The sequence below is a fragment of the Stegodyphus dumicola genome, chromosome 6 (genome assembly GCF_044657685.1).
Source record: "Stegodyphus dumicola isolate Sdum_Otavi_A_Nest chromosome 6, ASM4465768v1".
In the NCBI taxonomy this organism is placed as follows: Eukaryota; Metazoa; Arthropoda; class Arachnida; order Araneae; family Eresidae; genus Stegodyphus; species Stegodyphus dumicola.
The window spans coordinates 62,372,557-62,394,283 of NC_140773.1; the positions used below are offsets into that span (position 1 = coordinate 62,372,557).

The 21,727-nt window shown below is 29.1% G+C and overlaps 1 protein-coding gene across 13 annotated transcripts in view; it reads left to right on the forward strand.

Annotated features, from left to right (window-relative positions):
- The window catches only part of LOC118202962 (transmembrane and coiled-coil domains protein 2-like), a 141,566-nt gene extending 120,314 nt beyond the window's left edge, over nt 1-21,252 (forward strand). For all 13 annotated transcript variants that reach the window (XM_085818383.1, XM_085818380.1, XM_085818382.1 and 10 more), the window contains 2 exons: nt 2,230-2,414; nt 8,162-21,252. In XM_085818383.1, the coding sequence (XP_085674509.1) occupies nt 2,230-2,414; nt 8,162-8,285 (309 nt within the window). In that variant the 3' untranslated portion in view covers nt 8,286-21,252. The remainder of the gene's footprint in view (nt 1-2,229; nt 2,415-8,161) is intronic.
- The last annotated feature ends 475 nt before the right edge of the window (nt 21,253-21,727 follow it).

The following is a 21,727-nucleotide window of genomic DNA, read 5'->3' on the forward strand; positions in this document are numbered from 1 at the left end:
AAAAATGATGATTACTCAAAAAGTTACATGTAGAACTTAATAAAACTGGACTGTAGTATGCAATGCATAGTAAGATATAAAATTACATGAAAGGAAATTATCAAACAAATATGGTGTTGTAGAAATTAGGATATGTATAAAATAAACAAATAGGATGTTTCAGTTTAGTATGGGAAAATTACCTTCAGGAGTTTTATCTCAACTCGAAGCAGTACAGCACATGCAGTGATGTGTGATGCTGCCAATTATACTTCTATCAGTTCCATAAAAAGTGAGAGCCATTGCTCTTGCAAAGCACTTGAAAGTGGTGTGGCAAGGGCCTGAAGAGGAGGATTGAGAGTAGCTATATGTTTTCCTGAAGCATACCAAGCATGCAAAATAGGATTTAGATCCCACCCTCCGTGGTGATCAAGTGGCCACTCCATGTGCTGAATTGTTTGCTGCTGAAGATAATCATCTATGATGCGGACCTTGTGCAGTCTAGCTTTGTCGTCCTGTAGCAGGAAATCATCACCTGTTGCTCCAGCGTAAGGGTGCATATAAGCATCAAAGATGTTATCTCTAGAGTCCTGAGCATTCACAGTTCCACATGGAAAGACATGGAGGTCTATGCGTCCACCCAAAGAGATACGATCCCGAACCTAGACACTGCCTCCTCTGAATGCATCTCTTTCACAAATGTGTGATGGATGTTAATGGGTTCATGTTCTCTCCAAATCAAATAAGAGTACTGGATTCATGCATAAAGAGAACTACCCTTTACTGATCAGCCTTCCAGTGGATACGTTGACATGCTCACTTGAAACGTTTCCTTCTAGGATGTGATGTGAGCAGCACTCAAATGGCTGGTCACCTCACATAGACCTCCTTCTTAAAGCCTTCTATGCACAGTTGACATTGACACCAACTTTCTGGGGGCTGCAGCAAAGGAGGATCTGAGTTGAATCGGAGATGTGGTTCTATTCCTTCATATGCATAACAACAAATATCAGTCATCAGCACTTGCTATAGCTGTTGGCCGTCCTTTGGCTGAATCTCTTGGATGCCGAATCTGTAGTTAGAAATTGTTGCGAAATTCTTTGAAGTACAGAAGGAGTCACTTTTAGCTATCTGGGTACTTCTGTCTGACTTTTTCCTGCCTCTAGTCTCCCAATAGCTGTGCATCACAGTTTTCAGGCAAATGATAGCTCGAGGTCATTTTTACAAATTGGCTATTCCAGATTTCTCAGCGTCAGAGTGAAATTTACAGGTTTTCTCTCAAACATGCAATTTTATGCTCCTCACAGATGATGCATTCCGATTGCAGTGTCACTAATTTGCATATTGCGGATTTACTCTACAACTGTTACTTGACAACATATTCAAAATTTATATGGATTGGCTTATTTTTGTATGTTGGATGAGTTATCACTATTTTTGTGATTCTTCCTTAATTTTTGGAAACTAGTATATTGTACTTTTTGCTGAATGGCAATATATTTCTTTTAAGTCAAGAATCTTATGATTAAATTTGAAACATAAGTATCTTATGCTTTGCTGAGTGGCAATACAAAACTTTCATATCTTTGAATTTTTATTCAAAAGGCCCTTAAATTCTCGTGCAGTATGAAGTAAATTTTAAGAATTTTTTTTAAAAATTGAAATTTAGGCTTCAGGTTTGGGTGGATGACTATGTGTTTAAAATTTGATGGCTGTAAGTGCTGCCAAATTTCTACAATATAATGAAATTTGAAAGGCAAATATATTGCATTTTGCTACGTGACAACACACTTCTTTTTTTATCACTGAGTTTTCTAATTAAATTTGAAACATAAATATCTAATGCTTTGCAAAATGGCAATACAAAGCTTTTAAATTGCTGCACTTTTTATTAAAAGTTCATTCAATTTGCCCTGAATGCAAAATAAATTTAAAAAAAAAAAATCAAAATTCAGACTTTGATGTGTACATGTTTGAGTGGAGGACTGTATGTGTTGAAAATCTGTTGACTGCCATTTTTCCAGAGTTTGGGGAACATATGTACATACATGGAAATTTTTTATTATTTAACAGAAGAGATGTTGGAAAACCACATGAATTATGGAAAACATAATTTCAATTGAAGAGATTTAAATATTGAATTGACTTTGATAGAGAAAGCAAATAATTTATCATCACACATGTAACTCAATGTAACATAAATTTTCTGAATATTGTATGATTCAGGAATTTTCTTTCTTCAAACTGCAGATTTCTCGTATGGAGCACCAACAACATCAGCATCTTCAACAGTTGGTCACTTTAGATGCAGTTGAAAACTCACAAGCTCGAGCACTTCTTCTGAAATTAATCAATGTAGCACTGACAGTTCTCCAAGTCATTTTGCTGCTTGTAGCTACTTTATCAAACATAATAATGCCTTTTTTGCGAACCAGGTAAGCTGATTGTAATATTCAGAGGTTTATTGGTTCATTTTAAGTAAGCTATTTCATCATGCTGTTGAAGAATTCAAAAGTGGATTAGAAAAGTAATTTGCGTGTTAGGTTTTTTTCAAAAAGTATATTTTATTTAGCAGTTTTATGTAAAATTTTGTGACATTTGGGTTAATTTTTGTCGAATTCCATTCAGTTTACCAAAGTAGGTTTGTAATATTTAATTCGATAATTAAAATAGCTGTTAGGCATTCTTGCTATTACTGTTTTGCGTTTCCTTTCAATTTACCTCTGCAAACTGTTAACTTTTCTGGCTATTGTGGTTGAGGTCTTGCCTACACGTTTTTCAATGGATTTATTAATGATAGAAGTATAAATAAATAGCTTCTAATATTTATATCAAAGTGAGAAAAAATTCTTAATTAAATTTAAAACTATTTTTCCAATACATTTAATTTTTTTTTGCTATTGAAATTTCAAGTCTGCCTTTGCAATAGATATAAATTAGCAAATATATATTTAAGTATAATAATGTTAATTATTATAGATCTCAAACTTTCTTAATTTTTATTGAAGAATTCTTATATATTGTTTCAAACAATTTTCATAAGTAATTTATCTGTGTACATAGCACATACATTTTACATATTTAATATGGTAGATATATCTAAACTGCTGTCTAAATTTTATTCCAAGTAGATTTTTGTTGTCTTTATCATTTATATTAAATAATATCTTTATTAAATTATCATTTATATTAAATAATATCTTTATTTTATTTATATTAAATAATCCTTCTCATATTTTTTCATAACTCTGTGTTCTTCTAGATTATCTGCTTTGGTTTCAGCATTTTAAAATTATTTTGTGTAAATGCTCCAAAATTTCTCTTGTATATAATCTCAAGATCTCCACTCCATAAAATTTTGACAGCCCTAGTCAGCAAATTCTGTTTGATATTAAAATTAAAAGCATTCATGAAAATGTTACCTGAACGTTAAGTTTCCCTTCAATGAAAATTCAACCAGAATCTTAAAAGCACAACTAAAGCAAAGAACCCATGGCAGTGTTTTAAAGGGAAGGGGTTTGCTTTTTTTTCCCCCTTATTTTAAAAATCCAAAGAAACTCAAGATCAATTACTAGCAGATTATGCATTTGAGCATGAAGAAGAGAATAATCAAAAATAGTGAAATAGGATTAAGAAAGAGGCTTTTGGCTTGCATTTCTTTTTTAGCCTTCCAAATTCCATAAAATGTTAACCCATTAGCCACTGGTGTTGCGTTGACATAACGGTCAAAATAAATGGGTATATAAATATAACTACCTAAGATATTTTATACCAGCAGATCATTTTGTGTGGGGAATATTATGAAGATTATTTCTATAAAAAAATATTTGCCTTCAACAATCAATTTGTTTATAATAATTAATCTCATACTTTAAGCAAAATTTTCGACTGGGTATTTTTGCTGAAAATATTTAACGAAAGAATTGCTGTCTTTATAAGTGATCTACGAGGGCTATCCAGAAAGTAGATTACGTTTTGGAATAAAAAAATAAACAAAGTATAGGAAACAAATTTTATTATATACAGATGAAAGCCACACTCAAATACTACTTTTCTACATAGTCACCATACAAATTAAGGCATTTATCGTAGCGATGTACGAGCTTGGAAATTCCTTCGTCGAAAAATTCGGCCGCCTGCGCCTTCAACCACTTCGTTACCTCTTCTTGCAGCTGTGCGTCGTCATCAAAACGCTGCATAGCCAGCCACTTCTTCATTGCTGGGAATAGGTGGAAGTCGCTCGGTGCCAGGTCGGGACTGTACGGCGGATGAGGAAACAACTCCCACTTAAAAGATTCAAGAACTTTACGAGTGACATTTGCCGTGTGAGGCCGGGCGTTGTCGTGAATCAACAAGATCTTAGAGCTCAACATTCCTCTGCGCTTGTTTTGAATTGCTCTTCTGAGTTTTTGGAAAGTTTGGCAATACCTTTGAGAGTTTATTGTAGTGCCTCTTTCCAGGAAGTCCACCAAAATTACACCTTTTCTGTCCCAAAAAACAGTCGCCTTCATCTTCCTTGCCGACATTGTTTGCATGCATTTCTTGGGTTTTTGGGGAGAACTTGTGTGCCCCCACTGCATTGATTGCAATTTCGTTTCACAGTTCACATGTTTCACCCATGTTTCGTCACCAGTAACGATGCGATCGAGTAAAGAGTCACCATCCTTATGGTAAGCGTCCAAAAAGTTCAACGCTGCAGCCATTTGCTGATTTTTGTGGTCCTCTGTCAAGATTTTTGGAATCCATCTTGCACAAAACTTGTGGTAACCAAGCTTTTCGCTGATGATTTCGTGCAACAAACTTCGCGAAATTTGTGGAAAACTCAAAGAAAGTTCCGTTATTGTGAAATTTCGATTTTCACGGACTTTAGCATCGACTTTTTCGAGAAGTTCGGCGGTCACTATGCTGGGTCTCCCACTTCGATCTTCGTCGTGAACATTGGTTCGGCCATTTTGAAATCTTATGACCCACTGACGCACTCCACCTTCAGTGATAATGTTGTCCCCATACACTTCACGAAGCTGCCGATAGATTTCTATCGGTTTACAGTTTTTTGCAGTCAGAAACCTTATTACTGAGCGCACCTCGCAGCTAGCGGGATTTTCAAATAACGCAGACATTTCAAACTGTCACAGTATCTGAACGGAGCACAGCACGAACCTCTCACTAGCACGGCTAGATGCAGACTGAGCTGCGCAACGCTCTGACCCCAAGATGGCCGCGCTAGCCCCGCCCCTAGCGGACACAGACGGAAACGTAATCTACTTCCTGGATGGCCCTCGTATTTTTAGTCAAGGTCACCATTTATCAGAACATTACATCAGTCAGATGTTTATATTTGTGTTGGGAAGGAAGGGAAAACAGGTGTTGCACTGATGCAACGTCAGCAGGAAACAGGTAGTCAATCTCCTTTCTCGCTTATTCCTTTCAATGTTCTGGTTCATGTTCTGGTTATTTAAAAATGCCTAGAACGAAGTATCTTACATTAGAAGAAGCCCTTCAAAGATTTTTTGATGAAGAAACAGATAATGATAATGTTAATAATGACCAGAATGAAACTGATATTGTTGTTGTTCCCCCAGAAATTGCAGAAGCTAGTGACAAAGAAGGCATGGCAATGTTTTAAATAATGATAATGATATTTTGCCAAATGATACTGCTGGGGGAAGTTGAAATTCACGTAAGAAGTAAGTTTCAGCCTTCTAAAAACAGTTATAGTCATGCTAAAAAGTTTAAAAAGCAGAAGACTGAAATCTTGAAGTGGATAAAAAAGGAACTGTTAGTTATGTCTCAGGAAGAACATGAAGAAAGAGATAGAAAAGAAATTATAAAAGACAAAAATACAAGGTAAAACTAGTGCGCAGATTTTTGATTTTCTTTTTGGTATAAACATTTACTCTCTTCTCATTGAACAGACAAATATATACGCTCAGAAAAAAAAAAAAAGAAAGAGCCCAGAATTTATTGCATCTGAAGCCTATATGAGAAGATTTATTGGAATATTATTGCTTACAGGATATCATTCTTTACCTCAAGAAAAAATGTATTGGTCTTTTGATAAGGACATTTATGTTCCTGTTGTACGAGAATCGATATCACGTTTGCAGTACAGGAATATGAAGCAGAATTTGCATTTGACAATACTGATAAATTATATGAGGTGAGACCGTATCTAAACTTACTAAATATCACCACTTTTTACTACTGGAGATATAAAGTGTCTTTTAGATTTCAGACACGAGAATGCATTATTCCTTTTGCAAACTCTTATTGAGAGTGTAGAATTAGCCAGAAATAGATCAGCAACAGGAAGACCTAGTAAATTCAGCATTCAAAAACCATTGCGTGGAGATGGTAGACATTTTATCGTAAAGTACGTTGATAACAAAAGACTTTGTTGTAAAGAGTATCATAGCCAGACAGTTTACAGATGCAAAGTATGTAATGTAGCTTTACATCATGATTGTAATCAAGCTTTTCATGCTTGAATCTTTCAGTTGAAATAATCTGTATTTGTAAAAGAAATACAATGTATACTTTAATATTAAATTAATTACAAGTAAAGTGATTTGTAGATTTATAAAACGTTATACAGCTAAAATGTAATCCTGCGCTCCACTCAAAAGAAACATCACATGAGTACAATCCTACTCACTAAACATCCGTAGTCTTATTCCGCTGATGTTGCGTGAATGCAACACTCGTTTTTTCCACAAGTAAGACCATTTTTTTAATTTTCAATGTAAATTTATGTTATAAACGCTTGATTTAATATTTGTTATTATTTACATGAGAAAAGAAACATTCCTTGTAATTTTGGCAGTTAATGGGTTAATGCTTGTGTGCTTCTCTGTTTTGTTTATGAGCATTGTTAGTTTTTAATGTATTATTATTATTTTATTTATTTTCTCTGCTGTCTTTTGAATAAACTAAATAGCAGTTATTTTAATGTATAAACTGTATCGGATACTTATTATTTTGGTACAGATTATTCTTCTTATCACTAGATTTTTTCTAAGGTTATTCTTGGAACATTTTGCACGTGCATCGGAATGTTTGAATTATACTTTTATGAATGAAATGCCAAATTGTAATATTATATTTCATCTTATTGTTTTGCTTTGTTTAAATTTAATAAATGAAGTTCTTCAGATTGCAATTAAACTGCAGAATTTTTGTTATTCTTTATTACTTATTGTTGAAAGTGAATTTAAATAATGTTCATCTGTTATGCCATATGTGATGTACAAATTATTGAACATTTCAATCTCATAATATCTAACTGATTATGTATGAAAATTTTAAAAGTATTAGTTTCTACAGCATGGTAAATGATTTCATTCATAAAAAGTTCCTGTGTTGATATAGAATTAACCATATCTTTGCAACAAAGATTCTGTGACCTCCCAGTAGTTAAAATTTATTATTTTCATTGTATTACTTATTCCAAATATTTTGGCATTTGTAAGTTTCATACTTTTCTTCTGATTGAGTACAGTGCGTTCAGTGTTCTTTTAAAGGAATGTCTAAAATGAAAGTAATAAAAAGGTATTGATTTAGAATATTATGACATATGGGGAACAAAAAACTTAAATTGAGTGTCAGCAGAAATAGTATTTATTTTTTAAAGTGTAATGATTACACCTTTTTGAATATGAAGTTAGGAGAATTGTTGCAAAGAAACTGACTGACTGTGAAAAATTCAAAATTGACTGACTGACTGTGAAAAATCAAAATTGATGAGCTTGTCTGTCATGAATGTTTACAGTGTTCTTATTAACCTGAGTTATGCAATTATACTACGAAATTTCAGGACAAAAAAAAAAGTTATTGAAAAACGTGTTTAAAATAGAATTTTGAATATCTGATGCAAATGATTTTACTATATTTGATTTCTGTCCTGTAGTATCTGAAACTGTTTACAAATAGTTTGAGATCAGTGTGATTACTTTCTAGAAGTAATCTTTATTCATTATTCCAGAATTTATTCCTGAATATTAACTGAGCAAAAATATTGTGCAGCCAGTAGAATTAACTTGCATTATTAAATAATCATTTCTGCTTTGCAACATATTGTTTCTTATGATTATTGATGTTCTCTTTAAATGCATTTTGAATGAAATTTAAAATCTTGCCGAATGTTTCCAAGTTCATTGCTTTTTATTTTTTCTTTCTCTTGCAGGGTTCGAACTCTTACTACTTTATTACTTGTTCTTGTGATTGTCATAATATGTCACCAGTGGCCTGAACTACTTGAACTCTGTCGTTCAAAAGCTGCTACATTCATACCACCTTTGGTGAAATAAAATTGTTACATTTTTAAGAGAGATTAAAAAAAAAAGCTTTCTTGTTTAAGAAACAGAAATTGCTTTGAAATAATTGCAAATGTGAATTTTAGTGAGAATGTATATATATGTGATGTTTTATAGTTGATGTATATCAAGTTGTATAAAGTGTAAAAAAGAATATAATCACAATTATACTAAGCAAACTTGATTTTTATTTTTGATTTATTTTATGGCTTAATTGTTTCTAATGTTATAAACTGTCTTTCAGAATTTATGTTGGTACAAATGTATTCTTTTGTCTTGTTCTGCTTGTTGCATTTTATCTTAATATGAATATCTTGTAAGTAAATGGCTCTTCTATTCTTACTGATGTGTGTTCTTTGAATGAAGAGGAATGTTGGGGGCAAATATTTGCAAATAAAGCATTTCTAGGGCTTGGACTCAGTATTAAATAAAAAAAGGTTCAATTATGACAAATTTGCCAAATTAGTCTTGCATCTTACATGTAAAAATAAGTTACAGTAAGATCAGCTTTTTAAAATTTCATTCTTGAATTAAAATGGTGATTTATAATTGGTAGTTTTATTATATATTTTGTATTTGATATAGTAGTGTTCTATATTTTCAGTGAACATTTATTCACAGGCACTAAGAAGAACACTTCTTTTATAAAATATATTCTTGGCATCAGTGTTAGCTAGCTAAAATTCATCTAAATCGTATTTATCTAAAAAAAGTTTGCTAGTTGAAAAGAGGGCTTAATGTAAATATATATGTGAGCCAAATGTGCACTTAGTGAGGTGTTTAACATAAATAATTATATTATATAATTTATATCTTGCTTGCCAAGTAAAATATTCAATCATTTTGTTCCTTAAAATTGCATTAATTTGGTAATATATGTTTACAAGTGACCAAGAAATCTATTTCTGACACCTAATTTTCAGAGCAGTTTTATACATAAATAAAGTTATGGATATTTCATGACATCAGGATTAAAATTTCAGAAGTATTGGTGGAAAAACAGAGCTTTACACCACCTTGTATATTTAAATAATTTTATATATACGTTTAATTTTTATTAACATAATTTTAATATAATTTCATTAATGGACTAAAAGATGTAAGACTTTTCTTTGTTAAGGAGTAAAAATGAGTTTCATGAATGAAAAAGTATAAAACATAAAATAATTTAATGCATGTGCACAGAAACAATTTTATAAATTTATGTGTATTGATATAGCAATACTAAAGCTCTGATATTTTTTCAGTTTCGGCAATAAATTTTCAGTAAATTCATTAGAATAATATTTATGTTTCATAGTAAACAATAGTTATCTATATGCATAATTGGTGAAATAAATTTATAATTATATCAGCTTAGGAGCTGAATAAACTTTACAACCATTTAGTGATTATAGAAATTATGTAAATATCATTTAAAGTTATGTTTGAATTATTATAATCATATAATTAAGTTTTTATCTAAAATATTCTTTATAATTTATTTCTATGTTTACTTTTATGCATAATTTTTCATTTCATGTAAAACGTAATTTTGATTATTATCATAGATATTTCATTTGATAATTTTGGACTAAAATTAATCTTAAGAATATATCGTAATTCAGTGGCAAATTTAGTTGCAACATATTTTGTGTTTTGAATTTCAACATATTTAAGTCTGAGCTTGAGGTGAAATTCTAAACTTGAAAACTGTAAATACATTGTGTTGTTCAAAAGATTTAAATTTGTCACCAGTCACATATGCAAGTATTGGTTTAAAATTTTTTTTTCTGAATTAATATTTTGCAGGCAGTAAGTCATCTTATAAAGATTAGGGGTTTTTACCTGTATATATTTAGCTAATTTCTATTATATGTGATGTGTTTTAGGGCAAACCAATAAAGAAGCTGATTTATTGTAAAACTGCAGTTATTCAGTAGGTAGTATTTAATTCATTAACATTCAGATTTGAATATATTTTGAGTTTGAGATAAGTAATTTTAAAATATTGAGCTTAAGGGTAAATACAGTCACCTATCGTTAGGCTAGCAGAGCAAAGAATTCTGTAGTTTTCTTCATTTGGTGTTGAACTAGATACTTCAGTATCTAGGAAAGGAAAAGTGTTCTCTTTTGTGTTATCTCCTTTTTTTTTTTTTTTTTTTTTTTTTTTTTCAAAGGCTATTTATGTTGTTCTTTTGCCACTCAATAATTTTTTTAAGTAATACATATTCACTAAGTTTCAACCATGCCAGTATTTTTCTGTTTAGTATTTTGATATAAACCATTTAAAATCAGTTTGAATTTCTGTATCTTTTATGAAATTACATGATTTCTTTAAATGCTTCTGCAAAGAAATTATATTTCTACACCTTTTTTGTAATTTTTTTTTACACCCTAATTTTCTGAATTTTGTATGAAGATATAAATGTTGTATTTGATGTATTATACAAATAATTAGAAATGTTTTTAGATATATTTTCAACAATTTACAGTAAAAAATAGAAAATAATATTAAATTTTAAATATATGCTTCCATTTTTGTTATTGAATGAAATGTATTCCATAATAATTCATAAATTTAAGAATAATTTTGAGCAATTAAATTAATTATTTTAGATGGCTTAAGTTTGAAGAACAAAATAATTTATGTACTATATGAATATTTGTTTTTTAAGTAAAAGTAAGCTAATATTGTGCTGTACATTAAACATCTTGTTTCAGCAACATAAATGTATACTTCATGTATGCAGTTGCCAAGTGCTTGTATTAATTTTTTCCCAGAATATCAATCTTTTATCATGTTTAGTTATATATCATTGTCTATGGCAAAACTATTAAGTTTTCAGGTAATTGTATTTTCTCTTAAATTTATTAAATAAACCTAAATTGAGAAAATTTTTTAATCAAAAATAGAATTTAATGAGTCTCATTTTAATCAAATGTTAAATATTGATCCTTTAATTATTCTTTTGACTGCATATTACATGAGTATTATTTTTAATTGCATATAGTTTTGAAGTAAATTTTAATTGCTTGTTTGAATTTGTGCAGTAAGTGTAATGCTGTCTTTAAAATCTTATTAGCAATTCAGAATGAGTATTTTTTTCCTGTTTTTAAAAAATGTGCAGAGAATCAAAATGATTCTGACTTTAGTAGAAGAATTTTTACTTTTTTCAATTGAGTATTTTGTGATTTTTATCTTATGACAGAAAGCTGAATGTATTTTTATTGTGTAATTGTATATTTTATTTTGCTTCTGTAAGTTATTAAAAATAAATTCTGAAAACTTTTTTTTAAGTATTTATGGTATGTAGACGTGTTAGTTTAGCTAAACTTTGAGAGTGCTTTTTTTAATCTTAAGGCTTTAATTGCAGAAATATGTATAACTTTTAGAAAATGAATATATTTTTAAAAAAAAATTTCAGTTTGATGAATTATCAGTAATTTATCTTTAAAAAGAAGGGGGGAAAAGTTAAGTTTCACTCTGTCTGAGTAAAGAAATTGTCTAAAACCAGGCAGTATTTCAGTATTAAAAAAAATTTCTCTTCATATGCACTGAATATTATAATACTTTGTTAAAATCAAGAAGTCAACGTCATTTAAGCAGCTGTAAAATAAGATGATAAAAAGTCTTCAGATTGCATCAGGTGGTGGTTCAGTTAATGTGTTACTTGTAATATTATGTGTGGTTTAGTTAATGTGTTACTTGTAATATAAGAATAACTAGATCATTGATGATCTAGTTATTCTTATTCATGTCAAACTGTCTGTAACACAAACTAAATGCCAAGACAGAAATCAAATTTAAATTTCCTAGTTTTCTTTTTAAAAACAGTACATTCTAGTGCTATTTATATAGCCAAACGTAGCTTCTCCATGATTTATTTTTATTGAAAAATATTTTTCTAGTGTTGAATTGTATGACAATACCCCCCCCTTTTTTTTTTCTTTTCTTTCTTTATATATATAAAGAAAATAGTTTAGGTAATTTTTTTCTTTAGAATTTTTAGTTTATATATCTTGTTTTTCCTCATTTTCCCAGTTAATTTCATTTTAATCGTATAGATCTTTATAATTAATCTACACTTTGTTTCCAAATTAATTATTTTTTTAATATATATCTTTTACCGAGGACTGGTTGCACTTAGCATGTGGAAAATGAAATGTTTGAGAAAATAATATGTTTTAAATCATTAAATGCTGAAATCAAAATATTAACATCATAGCAGATTTTACTAATCCAAACATTTCTACCAATAAAAAGAATAATTTTCTAATGAAAAAATTATTTCCAATTAGTAAAATTTGGCTTTTATTTGACTAAAATTTTGATTAACAGAAATTTTGGTTTCAAATTTCATCTTTTCACATTAGTATAATAATGCTCATTTTGTGTAATTTTACTTACATTTTATTATGCATTTGGTTAGATTATTTTTCATTTGAAAGTTAGTGTCCTCTTTGTATTATATTAAGAAGATAATGAATGAACATTATTTTCACTTGAACAGATATTTATATAAAAATGCTTATATTGTTAAAATTCAAAGAAAAGCTTACCTTGTGCCTTTCAACATTTTTTTGTCGAACATTGTATATTTCATTAATATTGTAAATGAAATGTTAAAATACAAGATAAAATATTTATTATCATTGCTGTTATTACTTTTAAGTGCAGATAGATCTCCTATGGAAACAAGCTGATTTGGAATTCAGCTGGTTTGTCAGAATTATTTCTTAAAAATTTTATGATCTGCGAACTGGTTGTCAAATGTGAATTGTAATATTTATTTCAGCATGTCATTACAAAAACTTGCATTTTTATAAGATTGTCAAATTTGACAGTTCATTGTGAACGGCCGTAGAATAAAAGGAATCTGTGTATTGCAACGAGCATGAAAATTTTATGCTGTGTATTGTAGTTTATTTTTATTACTATTATCAAATGTATATTTGTTTTTTAATGTGCAAGCTGCATATTTGTATGTAGGACCTATGCAGATAAATTTATAAGTACTGTAGTACTGTGATGAGTACTGTAGGACCTATACAGTTAAATTTATAAGTAAATATTTAATATTTAAAATCATCACTGGTTTATACAGTTGTTTGTTAAAGTAATTGAATTGCATGTGTAGTTGTGTTGATAAGTTTAACTTTATTTAATACTGTCTGCTAAATAATTTTGTGGTGTACATGCTATACAACTGTATAACACGTGGAGCACAAAATCATCATGATATAAGGTAATAGAAAACAACATACTTAAACATGCTAATAGTTGTTCATTATGAAAAGAAGTAAGGAAAAATCCCCCCTTAAAATGCCTTTTTTAGAAATTGCATTCATCCTTACAAACACAACCTAATATTAAATATCTCTCTTTCTGTTTATGTACACAAAACTAATTCATTGTTTTTGTTTTAACTTTTACATTAGAAAGAACATTATACAGCAGTACTTTACATAGTCCTGATTCACTATAGTTTGGTTTGAAAATGTCAAAACAAACAAAATTTTAACTGAACAAAATCAAAATTAATTAAAAAAAAATTGTGTACAAAATAGCTTTTAATACATAAAGAATAAGTTTTTTTCCTTCTTCCCCCCCCCTCTTTTTTGCAGTTATATTTTATGAAATGGTATTGCTACATATTTGAGTTTTTTCTTGGTTGCCCCATTGTATAAAAATGGCCATAAGTACCTATGCTTGAGCTGGTCGCTTTTGAGCCCTGGAGCTGTCTCTGGAGAAAGTGAGGAGAGACTGATGAGGCATATACCATGATTTATCTCAGTTTGGAAAGAGTAACTACAACTGTCAGAAATCAGGGTCTTAAGCATGATGTATGTGAAAGATGCGACTCTGTCAATTCAGTGTGATATCAGCAGCTGTCCTTAATGTGTAAGCTATGTAGCATGGTTAACAGTAAATGTTTCTCATTGTTAATGTGGATTTAATTTTCATGAGCTTTCCTTGCCCATATCTGTAGTAAAGTCCATTTGTGATAATTAAATTTTAATACCAATTTAAGACGATAATAATGTGTAGTTCTTCTGTCTGTGAGAAATGTAAAAGAAATTTTGGAAGTTACAACTTCGGAAACCTTATCAAAAATATAGGCAAAATATTGTAGGAAGTATTGAAGCATACCATACCATATCATAAAACTGATTTCATTTATTTTGAAACTCATTTTGCTGAAGTTACTTATCAGACAGTGGGATTGCACATCATCTTGGTTTCAATGACTTAGATTCTGTTAACTGAGTGCATCAAATCAGTGCAAATCATCATTAAACAGTGTAATTTCATTCCTATTAATACATGTATGAAGAGAAAGAAAAGGTAAGGATGTGCAAACATCAGTATTACAGTTTCTAAAAAATAAAGAAAGAATTATGAAAAACATGCATTTTTAAAAAATTATTTCTGATAAAGACCTGAATTTATTAATGATGTTTCATGAATTACAAAATAGAGATAAAAAATTTGCAACCAATTACCATTTTTTGTATGCATTTTGTTTCTTGATTAGACCAGTTTCAAACAGTCCAAAATATCTGCCAGAACTAAACTCCTGGATTATGCAATGTATTGTATTTACTTGATTTTTCCTGGAGGTATGATTTTTTAGACAGTTTGTCTTTTGTTTAGAATGCCTTTTAACATACAGTGCTGTTGAAGAAGGAGTGGACCCTGACCTAATGTGTCCTCTTAACATACAGTAACCTACAAAGTCATATCAAATCAAGCCATCTTTTTACCTGTAGAATGCTTTCAAAAATGCGAAGTCATATCAAATATGAAAGGCTATTTTATATTTGGGCCAATACAGTATTTTGTTATAGTTTCAGTATAAGATATGTCTAAGGATTAAAATATAAAATATCTCAGGAAGCCATAAAACGCCTGAACTTTTATGAATTATAATGAAAATAGGTAAATAATGATCAAAATATAGAGATAGCAAACAACAGTTTAAGCCAAGAAATTTAATAAGGGGGTGGGAAACCCTGTCATTTGTCTAGGGTAAGTATTAAGAATTAAAATTATTCAGAAGATATGGGAGATTGAATTTTCTTATTTAATAATTTCAGTCTTTGCACACTGTTCATAAAAAACCAAAAATTATATTAAATTGAGCATTTTAAAATTGGTTTAGAATTGGTTAGATGAAAAGTCTGAAAAAGAACTAGAAATATTGTATCGAAAATCTGAGTTTCGAGAACAGAATTTCATAGATTTTAAATAAAATATTATTTTCATCTGTAATGGGTAACAACTCCTCCAAGATGCAATCTCCCAGTATCAGTTCCTGTTAACATATTACAGTACAAAGTCCGTAATCTGGACTCGTCGGGACTTCTGCGATTCCGGATTATAGATCATCAATTTAAATCTGGTAAGATGGCATGCAGAAATTATACAATTAAAAATATGAAACCGTAATTTATGAACTAAAGAGCAATTATGATGTAAAGGGTATCAAAATTTACAAAAAAAAAAAGCTTAATATTTATTTGTTTACTTTATTAAACATTTCTTTCAATGTAAGTTGTTTAAGTTGCTTCGTTTTTTGTGCTACAAAAAAAGTTTGTGGCTTTGAGGTCTGGATTATAGATCATTCTGGATAATGGACGTCTGGATTACAGACTTTGTACTGTATACATATTTGGAAATGTGTATTAAGTTGCAGAAATTGTGTTCTACAAAAAATATTCACTTACATTATAAAAATATGTTGGTAATGGGGGAATTAATAAGCAATAAAAGCGAGATCTTCATGGGTTACTGTCGGGCATAGAAAATAAATTAACACACTTATTTTTAGTGAACTGTAATAAAAATGTGCAGGTATGCATAGTGTTATCAGTTTGCTTGGAGAGCAAAAATCTCATTAAAAATATGCTGATTATTAAATAATAGAACATGACAAAGAGAAAATTGTTTGGTATCTGAGAATCATTAATGATAATTGTATATATTTTTTTCCTTTGATAGTACAAGCCACAAGTGGTGAAATTGCTGAACAATGATAGTTCAGATCTTAACAAATAAATGAGAGTTTCATAGTGTTCATGATGTGTAACATGAATATGATCCACTTTGACCTAGAAAGTTTTCGACAAAAATATCACTGCCATTAAGCAGATAGCCCTTGAATGGTTTGTTGTGATATAAATAATCTATTCCAGTCTTTTGATAGTGGATTGAAAAATTTAATATAAAAATATTGAAAAGAACTTAATTTCTTATTGTTATTTATTCATCTTTTGTATCTTAATTTAGTTTTTGATAATGGATATAGGACTAGAAAAGGAGGGGAATACTTTTCTAGGACATGCTTATGTTTTTCTGTGACATGCATGCTTTCTAAGACTGGCATGTCATAATCATCATAGGAGGGGAGTCACTACCATAATTTTTCCCCAAAAGTGCATTCATTACTTTTATATTTATGCAGTATTTTCATAATTCTTTTTGCTTACTGTAAGTTTTTCGTGAAGCAAAACATGGTTTGTCTGTGCTTTTGAGTGTATCATAGATATGCTTACTGGAATTAGCTGCTGCCTGCATACAGCAAAAATTTATAAAAAAATATAGATGTGGAAAATGACAGAAATTTTCTTTTTACTTTGATGTAGGAAACATGTCAGGTTTTTTTATTTATAAATAATGTTAATATATTTGTAATTTATTTATGTATGTATCTCTAATAGTATAATTTATATGTATTTTCATATCTGCCAAATGTCCCAGTTTTATTGGAAGACTCATTTTTCGACATATCTGCCATTTTTATTTTTTAGTCTTTACTAATGAGAGTGTAGCAATAAGTTGTGCAAATTAAGCTAATTTGTTCTACATTTTGCACAATTTAAGTTTCATTATTGAATAAATAAAACTTAAATTATGCAGATTTCATTCCCCTACTCCTAGAGATTTTTTATCTAAATTGTTTTAATCTGCTGTAGATATTTTTAGAACTTTATGTGAAGATTCAACCAAATATTTAATCAGTAAATAGTTGTATTTGTTTTGTACTGACATATGGTACATTATTAAATTTATTATCACAGCAGTGTGTACATTAACTGTCAATTTTATTTTGTCATGTTTAAAAATATTTTAATAAATTAAAGCTTTTATTTCCTACTTGGAATTTTCTCCTATAAAGAAATAAAATTAAGTTGGCCAAAGAACATAAATTGTAGAATATGCACTATGTCCATAAAAGTTCTTTACTTTTGAAACTGTTGATCACAAAAGTTTCAAATAATGCAAAGACTTATATTTTGCCATTTTTTAATTTAAAGAAATCAATTTTATAAAAAATATGAAATCTTAACTTTTTATATTTTTTTACTCCTGCAGTCCCTATACTTATATTTAGGAAAATTTTGTGCTTCTTATAGAAAATAAAATGCTAAAGGTTTGACGCCTATAACAATAAAAATTGACCAGGATATTTTGTACTGAAGTGGAGAATCATATTTAGGGGCCGTACACAAATTGAAGAGTGAAATGTTTGAATATGTAGATAACTAAAAATAAAATGTTTTCTGATAAGAGGTTAAGTGACAAACGTTACTATGCGGAATATTGTGGAAAATATTGGTCAACACAATTTTTTTTTTAATGGAAATCTTATTCACAAATTCTTATAGAATTCATGTTTTAAAATCACTGGCAGGCATCAGTATTGGCACATAGCCAACTCGTAATATATGCGTTAATTAAAAATTAAAAGTTTTTGTAAGTTAATGAATTTGTTGTATGATTGCCAGAATGTGATTCTAAAGTGTTAAAACTTTATGAGAATAACTAATAACATGTTTATATTTTAAAAACTCACAAGTTACTTGTGTGAAAATCTTTTTGCCGTACCAAATGTGACAAAATTAAAGACACTATTAAATGACAAAACAATATCGTTAAATGACATTTAAAGAAAAAAAAATTAACCTCAAATTTCTGAATTTGTTTATTAACCAACCCCTCAATGCAAATTGAATATGACCTCAAAAATCACAGATTTTAAAATTTAGTATTTCAATCAATTGCCATACAGGAGTCAAACTTTTTGTGTTTTATTTTATAGCAATTTTTTTTAAAAAGAAGAACCGAAGGAATGTATAAAAAGTTAAATTTCGTATTTTATACAAACCTTATTTTTTAGCAATTTAATACGTACCTGTTTCTCCAAAATTTATTTTATTTTTTTTTTTTTAATTTGAAAATACGAAAATGTGAATCTTTGAATCTTTTTTTTTTTTTTTTTTTTTTCTAATAACTAGACGTATATGTGTACGACCAAGAGTTGTCAAAATAAAAGCCGGATAAGGGCTTTTGTGGGCATGGTGTATAGTTAAATATTAACGTATTTTTACCCAGAATTATATTAGAAGTAGTTGAATAGTCTGAATCATATTAAAGCGAGTTTTAAACCACTTTAGACTTCTTTTTAAACGGCGCTACAGCACAGTGCGAAAACCTTCCAATTTTTCATAAGGTCAATAGGTATGTATTTTTAATTGTAATTAATTATATCTGATCAAAGATTTAATTTTTGCTTTTGCAAAATTTTCATAGCATAATTGCAATTTTATTTCTTCATTGTAATGAAAAGAGAATAAATTTTCTTGGCAGATCCTCATGACAGAAATATATTCGCTGATGAATTTATTTCAAAAAGTGTTGTTTATACCGTATTGAAAATATTTATTAATTTGAACTATTTTATTACATATCAAGCATAGCAAATTTTTGTTTTTGTAGTTTTAATTTTAAATTCTTTTTTGAAGTTTTCTAGAAGAATATTTATTTTGTAAAAATTTCCAAGATTCCAAAATATTCCTTGATAAAATTTCATTGTGCATTTCCCATTTCAATATTTTTCAGTTACATACATAAATGAAAGATTAGCAAAAAAACAGGCATTTTTTCCATTTCAGTGATTTCTGTATATTAGTGTTAATTACTTTGCATTAATATGACAGAATCTAAATTAGGTGCTACTAATATCATGCTGTAGTTGAGGTCATTGATAACTTTTATTTATCTTCTTCTAGCTTCATTTTAGCATGATTTGCCATTTTTATTTTCACAGTTATATGTTAGCCTCAAATTTGATGCTCTTCAAATCATGCTGTAATTGACCAGTGGTGTAGCTAGATTTTTTATTGTAATTAGGGTGGGGAAAGGGAGGGCATCTGTCCCCAGGCGCAGCAATCCAGGGGCACCAAATTGATGTTATGAAATTTTAGAATGAAACATGCTTTATTCTTGGTACACACAAAAAAAAAAAAGGTGCAAGATCTTCAGTTGTCCCAGGGTGCTGAAAACCCTAGCTACGCCTCTGTAGTTGACATTTTTTGGAGAAGTATTTTAATTTCTGCAAGGTTTTTAAGTTTTTTATTTTGTAACATGATGTTTCCTTTTTTAATTAGAAATCCTTTTAAAGGTATGTTAATATATCTCTGAATTAATACAAAACTTAATCAATCTGACATAAAATATGCTGATATCATAACTATCTTATATTCACAGTAATAGTTCATACTGAGTAGTTCTGAAAAATAATTTTTCTTCTCGTACGTATGAACTAGGACATCTCGCATTGATAACAGCCAATTGTACTTGCAGTTAGAATATGACCAATTAAAAATATCTTACTATATATATATATATTAGGCTGTCAATGTAGATGAATGAGCATATATCAATTTAAAAAGTAGTTATTTTCTAATAGTTGGAATTTAACGTATTTTTATAGTTGAAGGTTATCGACGTTTCTATACATGTAAACTGTAAACAGATTTTAAAAAAAAATCTGATTACTCTTCTTAAACCATTTTTCTAAGAAATGCATTTTAAAAAACCACTACTGAAAATTCATGAGGTTTCTACACTTTTGTTGCTTACAGTTGATAGAATTATTATTTAATATATTAGCGTATGATAAAGTTGCTTTGCTATAGAACAAGAAATTGAATGAAACTATGAAAATCTTCCTAATAAGGAAAATCAAAAATTGTAAGAATATTACCTTGTAAAGATTTTTAGTTTAGGTATTTTGCATAATTTCCTTAAAAGTTTAAATATGAATGTAATTTAAAAAAATGAAAATTAATTTAAATATTTGATTGTAATTCAGGTATGTTTATTAGGAATAGGGTGATTTATCTGAATATGTTTGATCTTCACTTCAATTATCTTTTAGGTTTTTAATTTAATTCAGATATTTTTTCCAATACTAGAATACTATATATATTATAAAAATAAATTAATATTTTACATATTCTTGCAGATCACCTTTCACTTGTATTATAAGCCCAAGACTTAGGAATATGTAAAATCAGTATTTTTTTTTTTTTTTTTTCTGCTTTTTTAACGTGCAATATACGAAAAGTATTATTAGATAATATATTTTAAAACTGGTAGTTACTCTGATTGACTTAACAAAATTTTAGAAATTATTTTCTATGCTGTTCAGTATTAAAAATGTATTTGAAAGGATTGTTATTATTATATAATGTGTTCTTTCTGAAATGATTTTTAAGCGTTAAATAATTTTATACTATTTTTCGCATTTTCTATGCAGTCTTACAAAACATATTATAAAGAATACAGATGAAGTATGAGAGTAATTGTTATTTCTTAGATCTTTGTCATTTTATTCCTTAGAATTCTAATTGTGCATAACAATAAGATTGTGCTGATATTGGTGCCATGAAAGTACCTGGATAGGCATATTGATATTTATGTTCGTATTCTTTTCTTTGGTTTTATATTTTACTGTAAATTGTTTCAGTATTACTCTCTTATCTAGTGGTTCCAAAGCCTTGTGATAATGTGATGATCAACAGCTTTTCCTGCATTCCATGTTTTTGTATTTAGATTCTTTTGTTGTATTTAAAACTTCGGTAAAATGCGTACCAAAGTTACCATTTAAATAAAAGTCTTTAGTTATTTGTAGTTGATTTCTTTTTATTTAGTATCAACACAGTAAAGCAAAAATTTTAAATAAATGTGTATTGAAGATACATACAAATAAAATAATTGATGCATAAACATGAATTATATCAAAACATGAAGCAAACCAGTGAGAAAGACCAACAAAAAGAAACCTTTAATATTGTAGATCGCATTGAAAAAGAGATAAAAATGTGTTAAGTCAAGATTCTAAATTTACAATAATCCTTTAGCTGCAAAATAAATTCAATTTCGTTCTTGCATAATTTTTTCGTTTTCAGTAACCTCTCTGTCACTTTCTTCACTATCGGAATGCGCATGGGTAAACGCTTTACGCGCATGCGTAGCGGATGCGCGCATTAAAAGCGCATGCGTAAGTTTGTGGCTTTGAGGTCCGGATAATGGACATCCGTATTACGGACTTTATACTGTATATGTAAGTACGATATCAAATTTATTAGAAAATATAAAATTGTAA